At 43.8% G+C, this 17,316-nt stretch overlaps 1 protein-coding gene across 1 annotated transcript; it reads left to right on the forward strand.

The window, feature by feature from the left end:
• The first annotated feature begins 6,805 nt into the window (after window positions 1-6,805).
• PDCL (phosducin like) lies at window positions 6,806-16,456 on the forward strand. Its single transcript, XM_066256299.1, has 4 exons — window positions 6,806-6,963; window positions 8,398-8,574; window positions 12,254-12,435; window positions 14,754-16,456. The coding sequence occupies exons 2-4, from the start codon at window positions 8,403-8,405 to the stop codon at window positions 15,303-15,305; spliced, it is 906 nt and encodes a 301-aa protein (XP_066112396.1). The 5' UTR covers window positions 6,806-6,963; window positions 8,398-8,402; the 3' UTR covers window positions 15,306-16,456.
• The last annotated feature ends 860 nt before the right edge of the window (window positions 16,457-17,316 follow it).

The raw sequence follows: 17,316 nt of genomic DNA on the forward strand, positions 1-17,316 counted from the left end.
AACAGACTGATTTTTGTGGAACGTAATCTTTTTTTTTTTTTTTAAAGACTTTATTCAATTTTCAGAGAGAAAGAGAGAGAAAGAGAGAGAGAGAGAAGGAGGAGGAACAGGAAGCATCAACTTCCCATATATGCCTTGACCAGGCAAGCCCAGGGTTTCGAACCGGCGACCTCAGTGTTCCAGATTGATGCTTTGTCCCACTGCGCCACCACAGGTCAGGCTGGAACGTAATCTTGTATATTTGTGAAACATGTAACCCTGTACTGACCAACTGAGAGATCAGGAAAAAATGGAAGAACCATGGTAATTGACCCAGGCAAAAGAGAGGCAACTTAAATGAAGGAAATGGAATTCCAGGAAGGTTTTATTTCCTTTATAGTTAATATTGGAGTAATTATCATGCAAAGACTACATTTTTTTTTTTTTTGTAATGGAAAACTCCATAGTGCAGTGGCCCAACCTGCACATTACAATCACCTCAGGATATTTTAAAAATCCCAAAGCCCAGGTCCATTAAATCACAGTATGTAGAGGCACCAGTACGTTGAAACTCCTTAGGTGCTTCCAATGTGCAGAACAGTTTGGGAACCACTGCCATAATGAATGTCCAGTAAAAGGGTTTGGGGCCTGCCTTTGTCCACATGCATCAAAAACATCCACTGTCAAATGTTCAGGTCCACAGAGTTTTCAGAGACTAATGCAACAAATACATATTTTTGAGAATCTACTATATTCTAGGCAATAGGGATACAGGGCTGAACTAGTTCCTAACTTCATGAAACTTGGGAGTTGGAGGGACAGACCAGAAGTAAATAAAAGGTGTATGTAGATGATGAGGAGTATCACAATCAGAATGAATATAATGCCACCAGATGATGAGATTCTGTTAGGTGGGAGTGCTAATGCTCTGCACTGTGGACAGTTTTAGATAGGCAGTCTACTGAACATCTATCTCCATTGGGATCTCTGATACATATCTCTAACTTAACGTGCCCAAATCTGAGTTTCTGGTATTCCTCCCACTCCCCAGGCTACACCTCCATCTTCCCTAGTACCCTAGTTTCCCCATTGATTCCAGCAGCAAATCCTTCAAAATAGATTTGGAATTTGACCACTGCTTACCATGTAGGCTCAAGCCACAGTCCTCTCACCTGAATGATGACAGCCTTTTATTCTCCCTGCCCCTGCCCTTCAGCTTTGTCTCGCCACAGCAGCTACAGTGATTCTGTTCGGTCATCATTTCACTCCTGTGCTCAAACCTTCCTGATGCTTTTCATATCACTGGGAGAGAAAACCTGTCTTTTCTTTGATACCTTTGCTCACTGCGCTCCAGCCGCACTGGCTGCTATGGGGTTCACCATGCCCAGCACGCTCCCATCATAGGCTCTTTACACTTCTGCTCTTTAAGGATAGAAGGCTTCCCCTGTGCCCTTTGGGTATCTTCCTGACTAGAGCTCTCACTCTCTTTAGGTCTTAACTCAAAAGTTGACCTCTTAACGTGATGGAGAGTAATGGGAGGTGAGATGCTGTTTACAAAAGATATTTAACCCAAGAGACTGGATGAAATCAACCTAAGTGTTTTTTTAACTTTATATTCTGAAATACTTACTCATTCACAGGAAATTGCAAAAACAATACAGTGAGGACCCAGGTGCCCTTCCCTTCGCACTTCCTCAAATGTAGCATCTTACATAACTGTAACATAATATCAAGACCCAGAAATTGACATTAGTAACAATCTACAGACCTTAATCAGATTTCACTGGCTTCACATGTACTCATTTGTGTCGGCGTGCATGTGGGTGTGTAATTCTATGCAATTTTATCACATGTACATTTGTGGAACCACCATGATGATATATCAAGATAACAACTGAAAAAGATAACAATTGTTCCATTACCTCTATGATACCTTGTGCTACCCCTTTCTATTCAAATCCATTCCCCCTATCTGAACCCTCTTCCATCCTAACCTCTTGCAACCACTGATCTGTTTTCCATATCTATAATGTCATTTTGAGAATGTTATATAAATGAAATTATATAGAATGTAACCTTTTGAGATTGGCTTTTTCCACTCAGCATAATTCTCTTGAGATCCATCCAAATTGTTGAAGGTATTAATAGTTTGTTCTTTTTTATTGCTTGAGCAGTATACCACGTTATGGATGTACCGCAGTTTAAACAAAATACTTGCCCATTGAAGAACATTTAGGTTGTTTCAAATTTTTGGCGATTACAAATAAAGCTGCTATGAACATTTGTATAGATGTTTTTGTGTGGACATGTTTTTTTTTTTATTTCTGAAGTATTTTTGAGCAAATGAACTGGTATACTTTGTCTACTTCTGAAGGAAATGAATAAAGTGGACTACAAGGTCTTAACTTAGAAATGGACAAATTTCTTTAAAAAACGCAACTTACCAAAACAGATACAAGATGAAAAGGAAATGGAAATAACTCTTGTATTAGCTATCTATCATCACATAAATTACCCCCAAACTTAGTGGCTTAACACAACAATTCACTATTTTACACTTTCTGTAGGTCAGGAATCTGAGTGTGTTTGAGATGGGTCCTCTACTTGGGGTCTCTCACAGGCTACAGTCTAGGGATTGGCAGGCATGGCAGTCATCTCTACGGCTCCCCAGGGGAAGGGTCAGCTTCTACACTCACTCCCCTCATTGTTGGCAGGATTCATTCCTCCCAAAGTCTTGGAATGAAAGCCCCAGTTTGGTTGTAGGCTGCCCTCAGTTCCTTGCCACAGACGCCTCTCTAAAAGGCAGCTCACAATCAATATGGTAGCTTGGCTCATTCAAGCGCCAAGCAAGAAGAGCCCGAGATTGAGAGGGGCTGTAGAGAGAGAAAGAGAAAAAGAGAAGAAAACAGTCAAAATCTTTCATGACCTAATCTAGAAAGCAACATCCCATCACTTTTGTCATTCCTTAGAAACACACCACTACCAAGACATGGAAACAACCAAAAAGCCCTTCAATAGAAGACTGGATAAAGAAGATGTGGCACATATACACTATGGAATACTACTCAGCCATAAGAAATGATGACATCAGATCATTTACAGCAAAATGGTGGGATCTTGATAACATTATAAGGAGTGAAATAAGTAAATCAGAAAAAAACAAGAACTACATGATTCCATACATTGGTGGAACATAAAAATGAGACTAAGAGACATGGACAAGAGTGTGGTGGTTACCAAGGGTGGGGGGGGGGAGGGAGGACATGGGAGGGAGGGAGGGAGAGAGTTAGGGGGAGGGGGAGGGGCACAGAGAACTAGATAGAGGGTGACGGAGGACAATCTGACTTTGGGCGAGGGGTTTGCAACATAATTTGATGACAAAATAACCTAGACATGTTTTCTTTGAATATATGTACCCTGATTTATTAATGTCATCCCATTACCATTAATAAAAATTTATTAAAAAAAAAAAAAAAAAAAAAAAAGAAACACGCCACTAGGTCCAGCTCATACTCAAGGCCTGATACGGTTTCCAAAGACCCTTGCCTCCCGGTGTCGGTGCCCGTGGGTAAACTCCCTGAGCGTGGGCTGGACCTAGTGACTTTTTATTATTATTGAATTTAGAGAGAGAAAGGGAGACAGACAGAAACATCAAAGCATTGAGTTTTTCCTGAATGTGCCCTGACCAGGGATTGAATAGGCAACCTCTGTGTATCAGGACAGTGCTGCAACCATCTGAGCCAGGGCTGGATCTAGTGACTTCTTTATTTCTGTTGGGAGAAAGAAACCACATAGTGGATTATACAGGGAACATTTAATAGAATCATTAAATTACTGATCGATTTAAGTTATTAATTATTTAAATCTAATAAGTGAATGACTATAAGGTAAAAAGAATAGGGGATGTTGGGAGGTGGAAGAGAGTAGAGGGGGGATAAATGGTAGTGGAGAGAGACTTGACTTGGGGTGGTGAATATACAGTACAATATACACATGATGTATTGTGGAATTGTGGACCTGAAACCTGTATCCTTTTTTTTTAAAGATTTGTTTTTGTTTTTTGTTTTTACAGAGAGAGTCAGAGAGAGGCATAGATAGGGACAGACAGGCAGAAATGGAGAGAGATGAGAAGCATCAATCATCAGTTTTTTGTTGCAACACCTTAGTTGTTCATTGATCGCTTTCTCATATGTGCCTTGACCGTGGGCCTTCAGCAGACCGAGTAACCCCTTGCTTGAGCCAGCGACCTTGGGTCCAAGCTGGTGAGCTTTGCTCAAACCAGATGAGCCCGCGCTCAAGCTGGCGACCTCGGGGTCTCGAACTTGGGTCCTCCGATCCCAGTCCGATGCTTTATCCACTGCGCCACTGCCTGGTCATGCGAAACCTGTATAATTTTATTAACCAGTGTTACTCCAATAAAGTCAATACAATTTTTTTTAGTTTTTTATTTTTATTTTATTTATTCATTTTTTAGAGAGGGGAGAGAGAGAGAGAGAGAGAGAGAGAGAGAGAGAGAGAGGAGAGAAGAGAGAAAAGGGGGGGAGGAGCTGGAAGCATCAACTCCCATATGTGCCTTGACCAGGCGACCTCAGCATTTCCAGGTCGACGCTTCATCCACTGCGCCACCACAGGTCAGGCAAAGTCAATACAATTTTTGAGAAAAATTCCATATGGTCCCCTAGGGCTTAGGGAAAGTACCTAAGGAAGTACAAATTTAGAAAGGGGCCCGCTTACCAAGATGGGTTCAGATCTCGTCAAAGAAGGTGAAGTTCAGCCCTCTGGACAGCAGAGAGATTCGATGGTTTCCCCAGGCTGGAACTGGTTGCTGGCAAGCAGGAAGCAAATCTCTGGGCCACAGGCAAGCTGCCCAGGACTTTGCAAAGCAAACTGGTACCACAGCAACCAGTTCCAGCCTGGAAGCCTTTGGTTGTTGATGCAGGCAGGAGGCCTTTGGAAGCTGGTGGAGTGGAAAAATTTGCTGAGACAGAGTGAGGTTTCATGGTCATCAAGGGACCACATGTAGTGGACCCCAGGGCTGGGGAAAATCTCCACTGGATGTCCTTTCAGCCATTCCACTGCCCATTGCCCACTGCCCACCCAGTGCCCTCTCCAGGGAAAGCTTATCACTGTGCTTACTGCAAAGTGCAGATACTTAAAGGAATTCTGTCCATTACTGCAAAGCAAGAAGGTTGAACTATGAGCTGAGAGGCAATGAATTGTTTATCAAGACGGGAGCCATTAGAAACTGCCTGCCATAGACCTCACTCTACTAAGAAATTGAATTAATTATAAAAACCTTCCAACAAGGAAAACTCTGGGCCCAGTGGTTTCACAGGTGAATTCTATTAAACATTTAAAGAAAAAATATCTTTCCATTCCTGACTCTCATTTGCTCCTCAAAGGTAACTTTTTAAATTTCTTATATATGTATTTTTCAATGATTTTCTTTTGCATATAGAAGCAAATATTTGTTCATATGTTTTTATGCAAAAGACAGTAAACTAATGTATAATGTTCCTCATCCTGCTGTAAGAAAAAAAACCCCCAATAATATATTCATGCAAATATATCTATAGAATGAACTTCCAGGAGTGAAACTGATGGTTAAAGGTATAATTTTGCAATATTGAAAGATATTTCTCAACTGCCATACATAAAAGAGTTGTACCAATTTACACTCTTACCAGCAATATGTTCTCCACAGTCTCACTGGTGTCAAACTTTTTTTTATTTTTAACATTCTGAATGGTGGAAAATGGTATCTGAGAGGATTTTTTTAGAGATAACTAGGAAAATAGTTCTTATCTCTAAAAAAAAAAAAAGAAAGCTTGAATATGCAAGAGAGAGAGGAGGTAACAGCAGGAGCAGCGTCCTTGACTAAGCGGGAGGGGTGGGATTCATTTAATTGGTACTGATCAGGGGGGTTGTTGGCACATTTGGAGAGCGGGCTCAAGTGCAAGTCTCTTGATTGCTTCTATTTTTCAGGAGAAATAGGAATCAAGGTCATAAACTGATCTAGGAGAGGGAAGGGAGCGTGGAAGCTTCTCAGAAAAATATCACAATACTAATTTGCAGACAATTTCAGGTGGTTGTAAAACCATAAAGTAAGAGTCTCTCAAATTAAGAGCCCTATTTAATATCGTATCATTTTATATGTTGTGAATGAATCAATTTACACAAAGCTTTCTTTGAGTTACTTCGTGGTGTGTATTGCACACCTCAGTAAGGACTCAGAAATCATTTTAGATTTTAAAAAAATTGCAAGAACAAGGTTACCCTATATTTTTTAACCCAAATCCCCAAAGGTTAACATCTTCCATAACCCGTTGTATAATGGTCAAAACTTGACCCAAGACTATTTTATTAGTTGATTGACCTTATTCAAGTTTGTCAACTGTCCCATTCATGTCCTTTTCCTGTTCTAGGATCTAATCCAGGATTTCACATTGCATTTAGTAACTATGAACCTGGTTTCTCTTTTACAATTTTAACACAAGGGAAAAAATTATTTTCAACCCAAGAGCTGTGTTCTTGGGCAAACTGCTTAATGTCTCCGATTGTCTTAACAGAGGCGATGTAATTAAAAACAATAAAAAAACGCATATGAAATAGTTTTGGAAACTTGAAAGGTAACTAAATTTTTTTTACTGTTAAAATCGGGCTTATATAATGCAACTTTTCATTGCAATTAAAAAAAAACAAACAGGAGCATATTACTATTGTCGAGGTGTTTTGTCCCAAAGCTGGACCCGTAGCTGCTCCGTCGGCCGTCGGGAGAGGCCTCTTCTAATTGGACTGTGAGTGCTCGCCCTGACATAGGAAGGCCATATTATTGGTCCGCGCAGTCGGGACGGCTTTTCCCTTAGGGCTCCAGGCGCTGATCTAGTTCTTTTCCTCCAACCGAGCGCTCCCTTTCTTCTGAAGTACCCGGAGCTGCCAGTCCAAAGGGATTCGGACCGAACGAGGCCGGGTAACTGTATTGAGGTCAGCAGGGAAGAACCGGCGGGCATGGAATGTGGGTGGTAGGTGGTCACATATGGGTGGTGGGCGAACCTGCATTGTCCACGCGTCCCTTCGACCCTTGTGGGTCTCCGCGACATCCCTGCACCGCTTCGCCCGCTGGCCCTAACCCCATCGTGCTCCCGCAAGGGTTCTTCGCGCCCTTCCGCGAGCCCTCCACTGGCCCCGCCTTCCCCTCTAGCCCCCGCCTGCTGGCCCCGCCCTGCCTTCTGACTCTTCTGCTGGCCCCGCCCTCTCTTCTAGTCCTGCTAGTCCCGTCTTCTCTTCGAACCCGCCTGCGGGCCCCACCCTCACCAAGCACGCTATTCCCTGGTCGCTCTCTGCCCACGGGGCACTTGGCCACTCCACGCCTCTTTTAAGTTTGGTTCTGCTCCTTCTCTTAGTACCTGCTCCTTTCTCTCAATTAACCCTACTTCCTGTGCACCCCTCTACTTGTCTGGCTGCTGGGATCCCAGATTTCCCCACGGATCCAGCCTGCCTCCATTTGGGTTTAGCAAATTGTGCAGAGGCCTTGTGCTGAGTATTGGAGGTCTCTACTTTCTAGAGCTTACTGCCCCGTGGGAGAGTAATTTTGTATCAGAGTGTGACAGGCCCGGTGGTAAGTCTTTAATGAAGGAAACAGTATTGCTAGGCTTCCTGGAAGGAGTGCTAGTGTCCACCCTCCCTGCTGGATCTGCTAGCAGGTCTGTGAGGGGCTAAGCTGTGCCTTTTTCCCAATGCCCCCGGCTTCTTCTGATGGGGAATATTGGCTCTGACTGTTGTCTTTTAAACTTTTGGAAAGTAGTAAAATCTTGTCATGGGCCCTTCTTTTAACCAAAGTTGGTAGGACTTCAGACCCCATCCTTCCAAACCTTCAGTGTTGAAGGTTGAAGGCAGCAGACAAGCAAGTGATTGACTTAGTGACTCGGCATCATCCTCTGGATGTTTTTCTTTTAGGGATTTTTCCTGACAATTCTTACCCAATATTTCAGTTACCCAGCATCTTAACCGATAGGAAAATGTATGTGTAAATAAAACCTCTAGTCAGTAAATAGATTTCTCCAAGCCACTGCACTTACAAGTACTAGTAGTGTCTCTTATATGGAAGATGGTGACTGACACCTTCAGTTTCTTACGTTCAGGCTCCCTGGGGCTGACCCCACAGCCAGTCCTACCATTTGCTGTGGAGTTTGGCAAAGAAACTTCGCATATCCGAGCCTTAGTTTTACCTTCTGCAAAAAGAGCATGATTAGCCCTATCACACAGGGTCATGGTATGGATTTGTTGAGATTCTGCTGATGGAAAAAAATCACTTTTAGGGTCTTCTAAATAGGAGCATAAGTGAGCTCCTACTCCTCAGATTCTAGTCTGTCTGGTTCAAGCAGTGAAGAGCCTGAGATGCCTGTTGCCCTTTCCCAGGCACCATGACGACCCTGGATGATAAGTTGCTGGGGGAGAAGCTGCAGTACTATTACAGCAGCAGTGAGGATGATGACAGTGACCGTGAAGACAAGGACGGAGACGGGGGTGCCCTGGCCGGCAGTGCGATACCTGCAGATGCTGAGTTGGCAGGTGAAGGCATCTCAGTTAACACAGGTACTGGAAATCCCTGTGCTCTGGGGACAGGTTTAACGATGGACGTTAAGTATGTGTCATTTGGAAGTCTCCTAATTACTTTGCTCTAATTCCCTTCCCACTTGCAGAGATAACCTAGTGTTGCTGTTTCACTGTGCATGCTTCTAGCCACATCACTGTACAATACAAATATATGTACAAGCAACACAGTAATGAACACAGACTGGCCTGAGTGTGAATCCAACTTCTCAAGTTAGTAGTTGTTTGATATCACGTAAATCATAGATATGAATATATTGGTAGTATAAATTCCTAGAAATGGCATATTTACATTTTTACATTTCAGTAATTCCAAATTGTTTTCATTAAGATGGCACTGTTTTACAGTTTAACCAGCAGGAAGATATTTCTTTGTACACTTTTTGGTCTTTGGCATCCCGATGGATGACAAATGGTAACTTATTGTAGTTTTATTTTCTCCCTTTTTGAGAGTGACGTTGAGCATCTTTTCATTACTTTAGAGATATTGCTATATTCTTTGCTCATTTTTACTTTTTTATTTTTATTTGGTGAGAGATTGAAAGAGAGACAGAGACAGAGAGAGACAGGAAAGGAGAGAGATGAGAAACATCAACTCGTAGTTGCAGCACTTTAGTTATTCATTGATTGTTTTTCATATGTGTCTTGACTAGGGGGCTCCAGCCGAGCCACTTGACCCTTTGCTCAAGCCAGCGATCTTGGGCTGAAGCCAGCCACCATGGGATCATGTCTGTGATCATGTCATGCTCAAGCTGGATGATCCTGTGCCTAAGCTGGTGACCTCGGGGTTTTGAACCTGTATCCTCAGCATCCCGGGTCGATGCTCTTTCTGCTGTACCATCACCTGGTCAAGTTCTTTACTCATTTTTAAATTGATTGGTTGATCCTTTTCTTCTTAGGGTGTTATATATTAAGGAAATTTATCTATGGCATGAATTGTAAATATTTCTACTAATTTTTTGCTTTTATTTTGACTTTATGTGTTTTCCTTTTTTTGTGACAGAGACAGAGAGAGGGACAGATAGGGAAAGACAGACAGGAAGGGAGAGTTGAAAAGCATCAATTATTTGTTGTGGCACCTTAGTTGTTCATTGATTGCTTTCTCATATGTGCCTTGACGGGAGGAGGCCACAGGAGAGCGAGTGACCCCTTGCTCAAGCCAGCGACCTTGGATTCAAGCCAGTGACTTTGGGCTTCAAGTCAGTGACCCTGGGCTTCAAGCCGGCGATCTTTGGGCTCAAGCCAGCGACCATGGGGTCATGTCTATGATGCCACGCTCAAGCCAGTGACCTTGTGCTCAAGCTGGTGAGCCTGTGCTCAAGCCAGTGACCTTGGGGTTTTGAATCTGAGTCCTCTGCATCCCAGTTTGACACTGTGTCCACTGCACCACCATCTGTTCAGGCTTGACTTTATATTCTTTTCCTGGCAAAAATTATTTTTCTGTACTTAAAAGCATTATTTTATATTTTCTTAATTTTGTTTCTAACTTAAAATCTATCTTCACTCCATGCTTTTTTCATTGTATTTTTATGATTTCATTTTTTTTTTTTTTGTATTTTTCTGAAGCTAGAAACGGGGAGAGAAAGTCAGATAGACTCCCGCATGCTCCCGACCGGGATCCACCCGGCACGCCCACCAGGGGCTACACTCTGCCCACCAGGGGGCAATGCTCTGCCCCTCCGGGGCGTCGCTCTGTTGCGACCAGAGCCACTCTAGCGCCTGGGGCAGAGGCCAAGGAGCCATCCCCAGCGCCCGGGCCATCTTTGCTCCAATGGAGCCTCAGCTGCGGGAGGGGAAGAGAGAGACAGAGAGGAAGGAGAGGGGGAGGGTTGGAGAAGCAGATGGGCGCTTCTGCTGTGTGCCCTGGCCAGGAATTGAACCCGGGACTTCTGCATGCCAGGCCGACGCTCTACCACTGAGCAAACCAGCCAGGGCTGATTTCATTTTTATATTTAAAATTTATTGACCCATTAATTTGTTTTTTACTGTGCCGTATCACACTGTTTTAAATTATTGTGCTATAACTTGCTTTAGTATCAGGTAGGGCTACTCCCCACTCAATCCTCTCCTATATCATTATTTTCCTAACTCCTGCTTTATTCTTTTTCCAAAGCAATTTTAGGAGCTTACACACATTTGTATAATGAAGCACTTTCATTGGGAATGCAGTAAATATATAGATTAATTTAGGGGTAATTGACAACCTTATGTGATATTGGGTCCTCCTGGTCAGGAATATGGTCTTGTTTTTCCATTTATTCAGGTCTTTCTTTTTTTGTATTTTTCTGAAGCTGGAAACGGGGAGAGACAGTCAGACTCCCGCATGCACCTGACCGGGATCCACCCGGCACGCCCACCAGGGGCGACGCTCTGCCCACCAGGGGGTGATGCTCTGCCCCTCTGGGGAGTCGCTCTACCACGACCAGAGCCACTCTAGCGCCTGGGGCAGAGGCCAAGGAGCCATCCCCAGCGCCCGGGCCATCTTTGCCCCAATGAAGCCTCAGCTGCAGGAGGGGAAGAGAGAGACAGAGAGGAAGGAGGGGTGGGGGTGGAGAAGCAAATGGGCACTTCTCCTATGTGCCCTGGCCGGGAATTGAACCCAGGTCCCCCACACGCCAGGCCGACGCTCTACCGCTGAGCCAACTGGCCAGGGCCCCATTTATTCAGGTCTTTCTTGTGTTTCTTGGTAGCATTTTCCTCACATAGATTTTTTTTTTTAAATCTTTTCAGGTATACAGCATAGTGGCACATAGAGTCTTATTCTTTTCTGTGGTAACAGAAGACCTCCAAATCTCAGCGGCTTGTGACAGCAAAGGCTCCCTTCTCCATTGTGTCACGTGCTCCCTATGGGTCTGCAGCGGCTCTGCTTCTGCTTTCATGTCCTCATTCTGGGGCTGGCTGGGGACCCTGATTCATGGCCAGGTGTAGGGAGCAAGGGAGGCTGTTGGAGACACGTAAAGGCTCACAAATCTTTGCTCAGAATCCATTGGCCAAAGATAGTCACATGACCAAGGCCAACATCAGCCGTCTGGGGATACTGGTAGGTCACATGGCAAGGGGCAGGGAGATATAGAATGAGGCAGGGAGGTGTGAGAGTAGCTTGAATAACAGAACAACCTGCCGTGATGTTATAAAAATTCAGATCACACAGAAGTATGGAAAGGAAAAAGTAAAACTTCTCTCTCACCAGTCCCTTTAGATCCTGCTACCTAGAGACAACCACTGTTAGCAGTTTACCTATCCTTCCAGCCCTTTTTCTATGCGCATACAAATGTATATAGATATCCATAAATATTTATACATATACATACTGTTCTTTTTCCAAAACTTGTATGATCATACCGTGATACTGTTAGGCATTTTACTCTCTCTCTCTCCTTTTTTATTTTTTGGACTTAATATATTTGAATATTTTTAATAACAGGAAACAGCTACTTCTTTCTGCGAGTTCCTGTACTTTCTTTTGAGTAGATGCATCACAGTTTATTTAACGCATCTCCTAACATTGGGCCCTTACCTTGGCCCTTTAAGCATTGGACGCCATGCTGCCCTGTGTCAGTGTCACTGTGTAGTTGATGGAGCGAGCCTGAGACAGGTGTGAGCTGGTCCATAGTTCCTTGTCCATGCTTCTTGGCTACCTCCATGGTCTCCCCTAACCCAGGTCCAAAAGGTGTGATCAATGACTGGCGCCGCTTCAAACAGCTGGAGACAGAGCAGAGGGAGGAGCAGTGTAGGGAGATGGAAAGGCTGATCAAGAAGCTGTCGATGACCTGCAGGTCCCATCTGGAGGAGGAGGAGGAGCGACAGAAACAGAAGGACCTCCAGGACAAGATCAGCGGGAAGGTAACCCGTAGCACCCAGTGTTTTCTCAGGTGCTGCCCTGGCTGCCGCAGCCGGGGTTCATGATTCCGGAGGAAGAGGGTGTGTGACTTGGCCTCCAGGAAGCTGTACAGCGCTGGGGAAAGGACAGAGTCATGCCACAACTCAGACACACATTGGTTTGAATCTTAGCCCAGCCACTAGTGACTGGGGACGTCTCTTCCTTTCTGAGTCTGACTTTTCGTTAAGTGAGGTCAGTATTTCTACCTGACAGGGTACAGTCCCCATCACAGTGCCTGGTCCATTGAAAGTGCTCAGTAAATGTGAGTTTCTGTCCTTTATTGAACTCTGACCTTGGACTAGAAATCAATGGGGTTGATACCCTCTGGGGTTGGGGGTATTATCCTCAGTATAGAGATGATGAAACCAGTGCTTGAAGATGGGAGGGGACTTGCTCATGGCCATGCAACTAAGTGAAACCTAATAGGAATTAGGATTCTAAGGTTTTCCTGCTCTTTTCATGATGTTGCTCTGTTTCTCTGGAAGCCTATTCATGAGAATTTATGCTAATGAGCTAATACAGTAGAAGCAAATAGGCACTCTGGAAGATATTTGGAACTAGGTCACTGCCTCTCTCTCTTGCCAGTGTCAAAAAGACTCTATTTAATCCCCTGCTCTCTGAGCACAGATGAATGTGGAGGAGTGCCTGAGATCATCTGGCCTTGGGCCAAAGCAGCTCTTGGCTGGAAGTACGAGGCAGGATCAGGGAGCAGATAAGAGGATTGAGTGAGGAGCCATTCACTCTGACCACAGAATGATTTCAGGGCATGCGACTCAGAAACCCTCACGGGTTGGAAAGAGCTGCTCTGGCAAGCAGAGGTGGCATGAAGAGCTGAGATGGGAGGAATACTGGGCATGAGAGTAGAACAGTGAACTTGGTATGGCACTGGCTGTGATTGGGCGGATGTGTCCTGATCTAGTGCGGTTCCTCCACCTCACCCTCTAATCCAGGGGTTCCTAGACTACAGCCCGTGGGCCACATGCAGCCCCCAGAGGCCATTTATCCGCCCGCCCCCCCCCCCCCCCCACTTCGAGAAGAGGCACCTCTTTCATTGGTGGTCAGTGAGAGCACACGGATGCATCCTGTGCTCCTGGAGTACTTACTGTATGTGGCCCACGGGCTGTAGTTTGGCAAACTACAACGCCGCAAAGTGTGGCGTTGCTCACGTACAGTACTACTTCCCTTTTGTTTACTTTAAAATAAGATTTGTGCAGTATGCATAGGGATTTGTTCATAGTTTTTTTATAGTCCGGCCCTCCAATGATCTGAGGGACAGTGAACTGGCCCCCTGTGTAAAAAGTTTGGGGACCCCTGCTCTAATCCATGCAGGTCAGGCAGAGCTAGAGCTTGTACGGGCGGGCCGCCTGGCAGGACCAGGACAGGGAAGAGGCTTTTTAACTTAAGCTGGCTGCAGGGCCGTGTGCCTGCCCAGTGCGGTCTGTGCTTCCTTATGCTGTGGCTGCACCCTGTCACGTGGTCACATGGGACAGCTTCGAGCGAGGCTCCGCCTGCTGAGTCATCTTCAGCATGCAGGAGACCGGTACTGGAAACTGCCTGGAGGCCTGGAATAGGGAGTGGTGAAGCAAAATATGGCCCCTGATGTCGTCTAGTTTTATAAAAAATATATGGAAACATGAAATGTTTATGATATAATAATGCTAAGTGCCAAAAGCAGAGCTTGTAGCTTAATTGGGACACCCTCAATTCCTGTTATAAAATCAAAAGCCATTTTAGCATGTGACTATTTTGTGGGTGGAGGATGTGCGTGCGGTGTGTGTGTGTGTGTGTGTGTGTGTGTGTGTGCGCGCGTGCGCACGTACGTGCACTGGGCAGGAATTCTGAGTATTCTTTTTAAAATTCCTCAATATCCTGTTGTCTATTCAACAAAAACAAAACCATGTGTAAAATAATCCATTGTCAAGATTCACAAAAAGGAAAAAGCTCGTGAAGTGGTATTATCTGATGCTGTCTGTTTGGATTGAGAAGTAGGATTGATACAGTAGTTAAAAGCCTGAACTTTTAAAATATCTAGTTTGAATCCTGGCCTTATTCTGGTGACCTATGTGAACTTGTCCAATAAGCTCAGGTCCTGGAACCTCATTTGTAAAGTGGGGTTAATAAAAGGTCCTTTCTGGCGAGTTAGCTGAGAGTTCAGTGAGATGTGAGGCGCGTGGAGCACTACGCACGGTGCCTCCTGTGTCATAAGCGCACGGTACATATTAAGTGTTACCACACGTGTTCAGCTCGTGTTCCTGATGCTCACTTGCTGGTCCTTCTTCAGATGACCCTGAAGGACTTTGCTGTGATGGACGAGGACCAGGACGACGAAGAGTTTCTGCAGCAGTACCGGAAGCAGAGAATGGAAGAAATGCGGCAGCAGTTTCACAAGGGGCCCCAGTTCCGGCAGGTGTTTGAGATCCCCAGTGGAGAAGGGTTTTTAGACGTGATTGATAAAGAACCGAAAAGCACCCTCATCATGGTCCATATCTACGAGGATGGCATTCCGGGGACCGACGCCATGCACGGTTGCATGCTCTGCCTTGCCGCGGAGTACCCAGCCGTCAAGTTCTGCCGGGTGAGGAGCTCAGTTATCGGGGCCAGCAGTAGGTTCACCAGGAATGCCCTTCCTGCCCTGCTCATTTACAAGGGGGGCGAATTGATTGGCAATTTTGTTCGAGTCACTGACCAGCTGGGCGAAGATTTCTTTGCTGTGGACCTTGAAGCTTTCCTACAGGAGTTTGGGTTGCTCCCAGAAAAGGAGGTTTTGGTGCTGACCTCTGTGCATGACTCTGCCACCTGTCACAGTGAGGATAGCGATTTGGAAATAGATTGAACTGGTAATCTAGTGGCATAGATTTCCCATTGTTTGGGCTGGAAGACACATGTCTCTGTTTATTTTTATCCTCTCAGTGTCTTCTGGCTTTGCCGCTGCTCTTTTTAGTCCCTTTTATTATATGGAAAGTCAGGAAAGTCTTAGATTAAATCAAAATGTGGACTCACCTTGTGACTAGCAGTACAGTGACTTAAAATGGTGTAAACAGGAAGCTAGGCTTTTGCAATGTTGACTTAATATTCTCCACCATGACATCCCTGCTGTTTCCCTGTCAGTACATTGCATTAAGGAAATGTATTCAGATGATCTCAGAGGCCTCTGCCAGGTCTGGGAGTATAATCCTATAGTTAGTATGTTATTTGCACCATAAACAGTACATTACCTTTATCAAGTGATTGTAAATTATATTTAATTGTAATCAGATCAGGAGACCAAGAAGGCAGTTAATTTTTTCCCCCAAAACCCTGTTCTCTGTTGGGTTCTTATTTTAAGGTTCCAGACAATGTGTGTTTGTCCCATCAAGAGGGGTGACCTCCGTTACTGGCTTTGATTTGTCCTCAGCATTATTTCTAAAGTGGGAGGCAGGATTCACGCTGCCCACCCTGCTGATTCTGGCAGACTAGTTGGACGTAGAAGTGAGAGTGAGTGTCTCTCTCTTATTTAACAAAGTAATTTCTTTGTTGTTTAATGTAGAGTTTTAAAAAACTTTCCTCCCAATGTGTTTTCTTTTGTAGACATAGACATTTGTTGTTTGCTGTTAAAACAGCGGGGTCAGTCTGAACATACTATTTATAGTATGGCCCCCAATGCGGGACACTTTTTTCATGCCGTGAAATACTCTTCTACAACATTTTTTAAATGGTTATTGATGTTCCATTGTACAGATAATATGCTTGTTGGGTGTCTCTTAGAAAGAAAACAGCAAAGACTTTTTTGTTACAAAAGTAATAGTTGTTCATTGTAGAAAATGCTATAAAAATTATTAAGCTAAAACGATATTTAAAAAGCCTTATAATTCCACCAACCAAAAATAATCCTTGTTACCATTTTTACAGTTATCTTTCTAGTCTTCTTTCTGTGTATGTGTCATAATGATTGTCTCTCTTTTTGTTTTTTTCTTCTTGTTTTTGCTTTAAAAAATGTACATTTTAGGGTCAGGAAAAATGTAATCTGGAATTAAATATTAGCTTAAAAATTTAGTTTTGCTTTTCTTGGCTGTTTAGGAATTGACTCTGTGATAGATCTTGAAAATATCTGTTGTTAACAGAAAGAAAGTACGTGGTTTTTCTGTTAATAAAACCTCATTGTAAATGTGTGGAAAGTTATAGATAATTATTAAGATTCAGAGACAACTGTTGTCAATGTTCTAGTTTATCTCCTTTTGGTCTTTTTCATTGTTTTTAATAATTGAGAACTTACTGAACTTATGTGTTATGTTTTATTTAATATTATCAAAAATCCTTTGACATGTTAAAAATTCTAAATAAATAATTTTTAATGGCTTTCATCATTTGGATATACCATAATTTATTAACCAGTCCCTTCATATTAGATATTTAGAGTCCCAGTTTTTTGCTACAACACTTAGAATCTTTGTATTTCGGGCCATATTTTGGATTATTTTCTTAGGTTTCTAGAAGATGAATTATAGGGTAATGAACAGGAATGTTTAAAAATAGCTTTCAGACCATCTTTTGTTCTCATTGGAAATGAAAATATCTTATACTCTCACAGAACCTTGATTTTGCCTTTCAGGAATGAAACTTCTAGAATAAAGTAAACAGACATGGCACGGGAAATGCTGGTGTTAAGTCTCCAACAGCACAGGCTTTGGAGTCAGACCAGGGTTCCAATCCCGCTGTCACGCCTAGTGGTGAGGTACCTGGCCTTCCTGCAGCCCAGGCTCCCACCTTTGCAGTGGGGTCAATACCTGTTTCATGGGCGGTTCTGTGGCAGTGCTTCTCAAGATGTGGTCCCAGAGCAGCGGCGGCTCTTGCTACAAATGCAGGTT

Source organism: Saccopteryx bilineata, chromosome 2 (genome assembly GCF_036850765.1).
Source record: "Saccopteryx bilineata isolate mSacBil1 chromosome 2, mSacBil1_pri_phased_curated, whole genome shotgun sequence".
Taxonomy (NCBI): Eukaryota; Metazoa; Chordata; class Mammalia; order Chiroptera; family Emballonuridae; genus Saccopteryx; species Saccopteryx bilineata.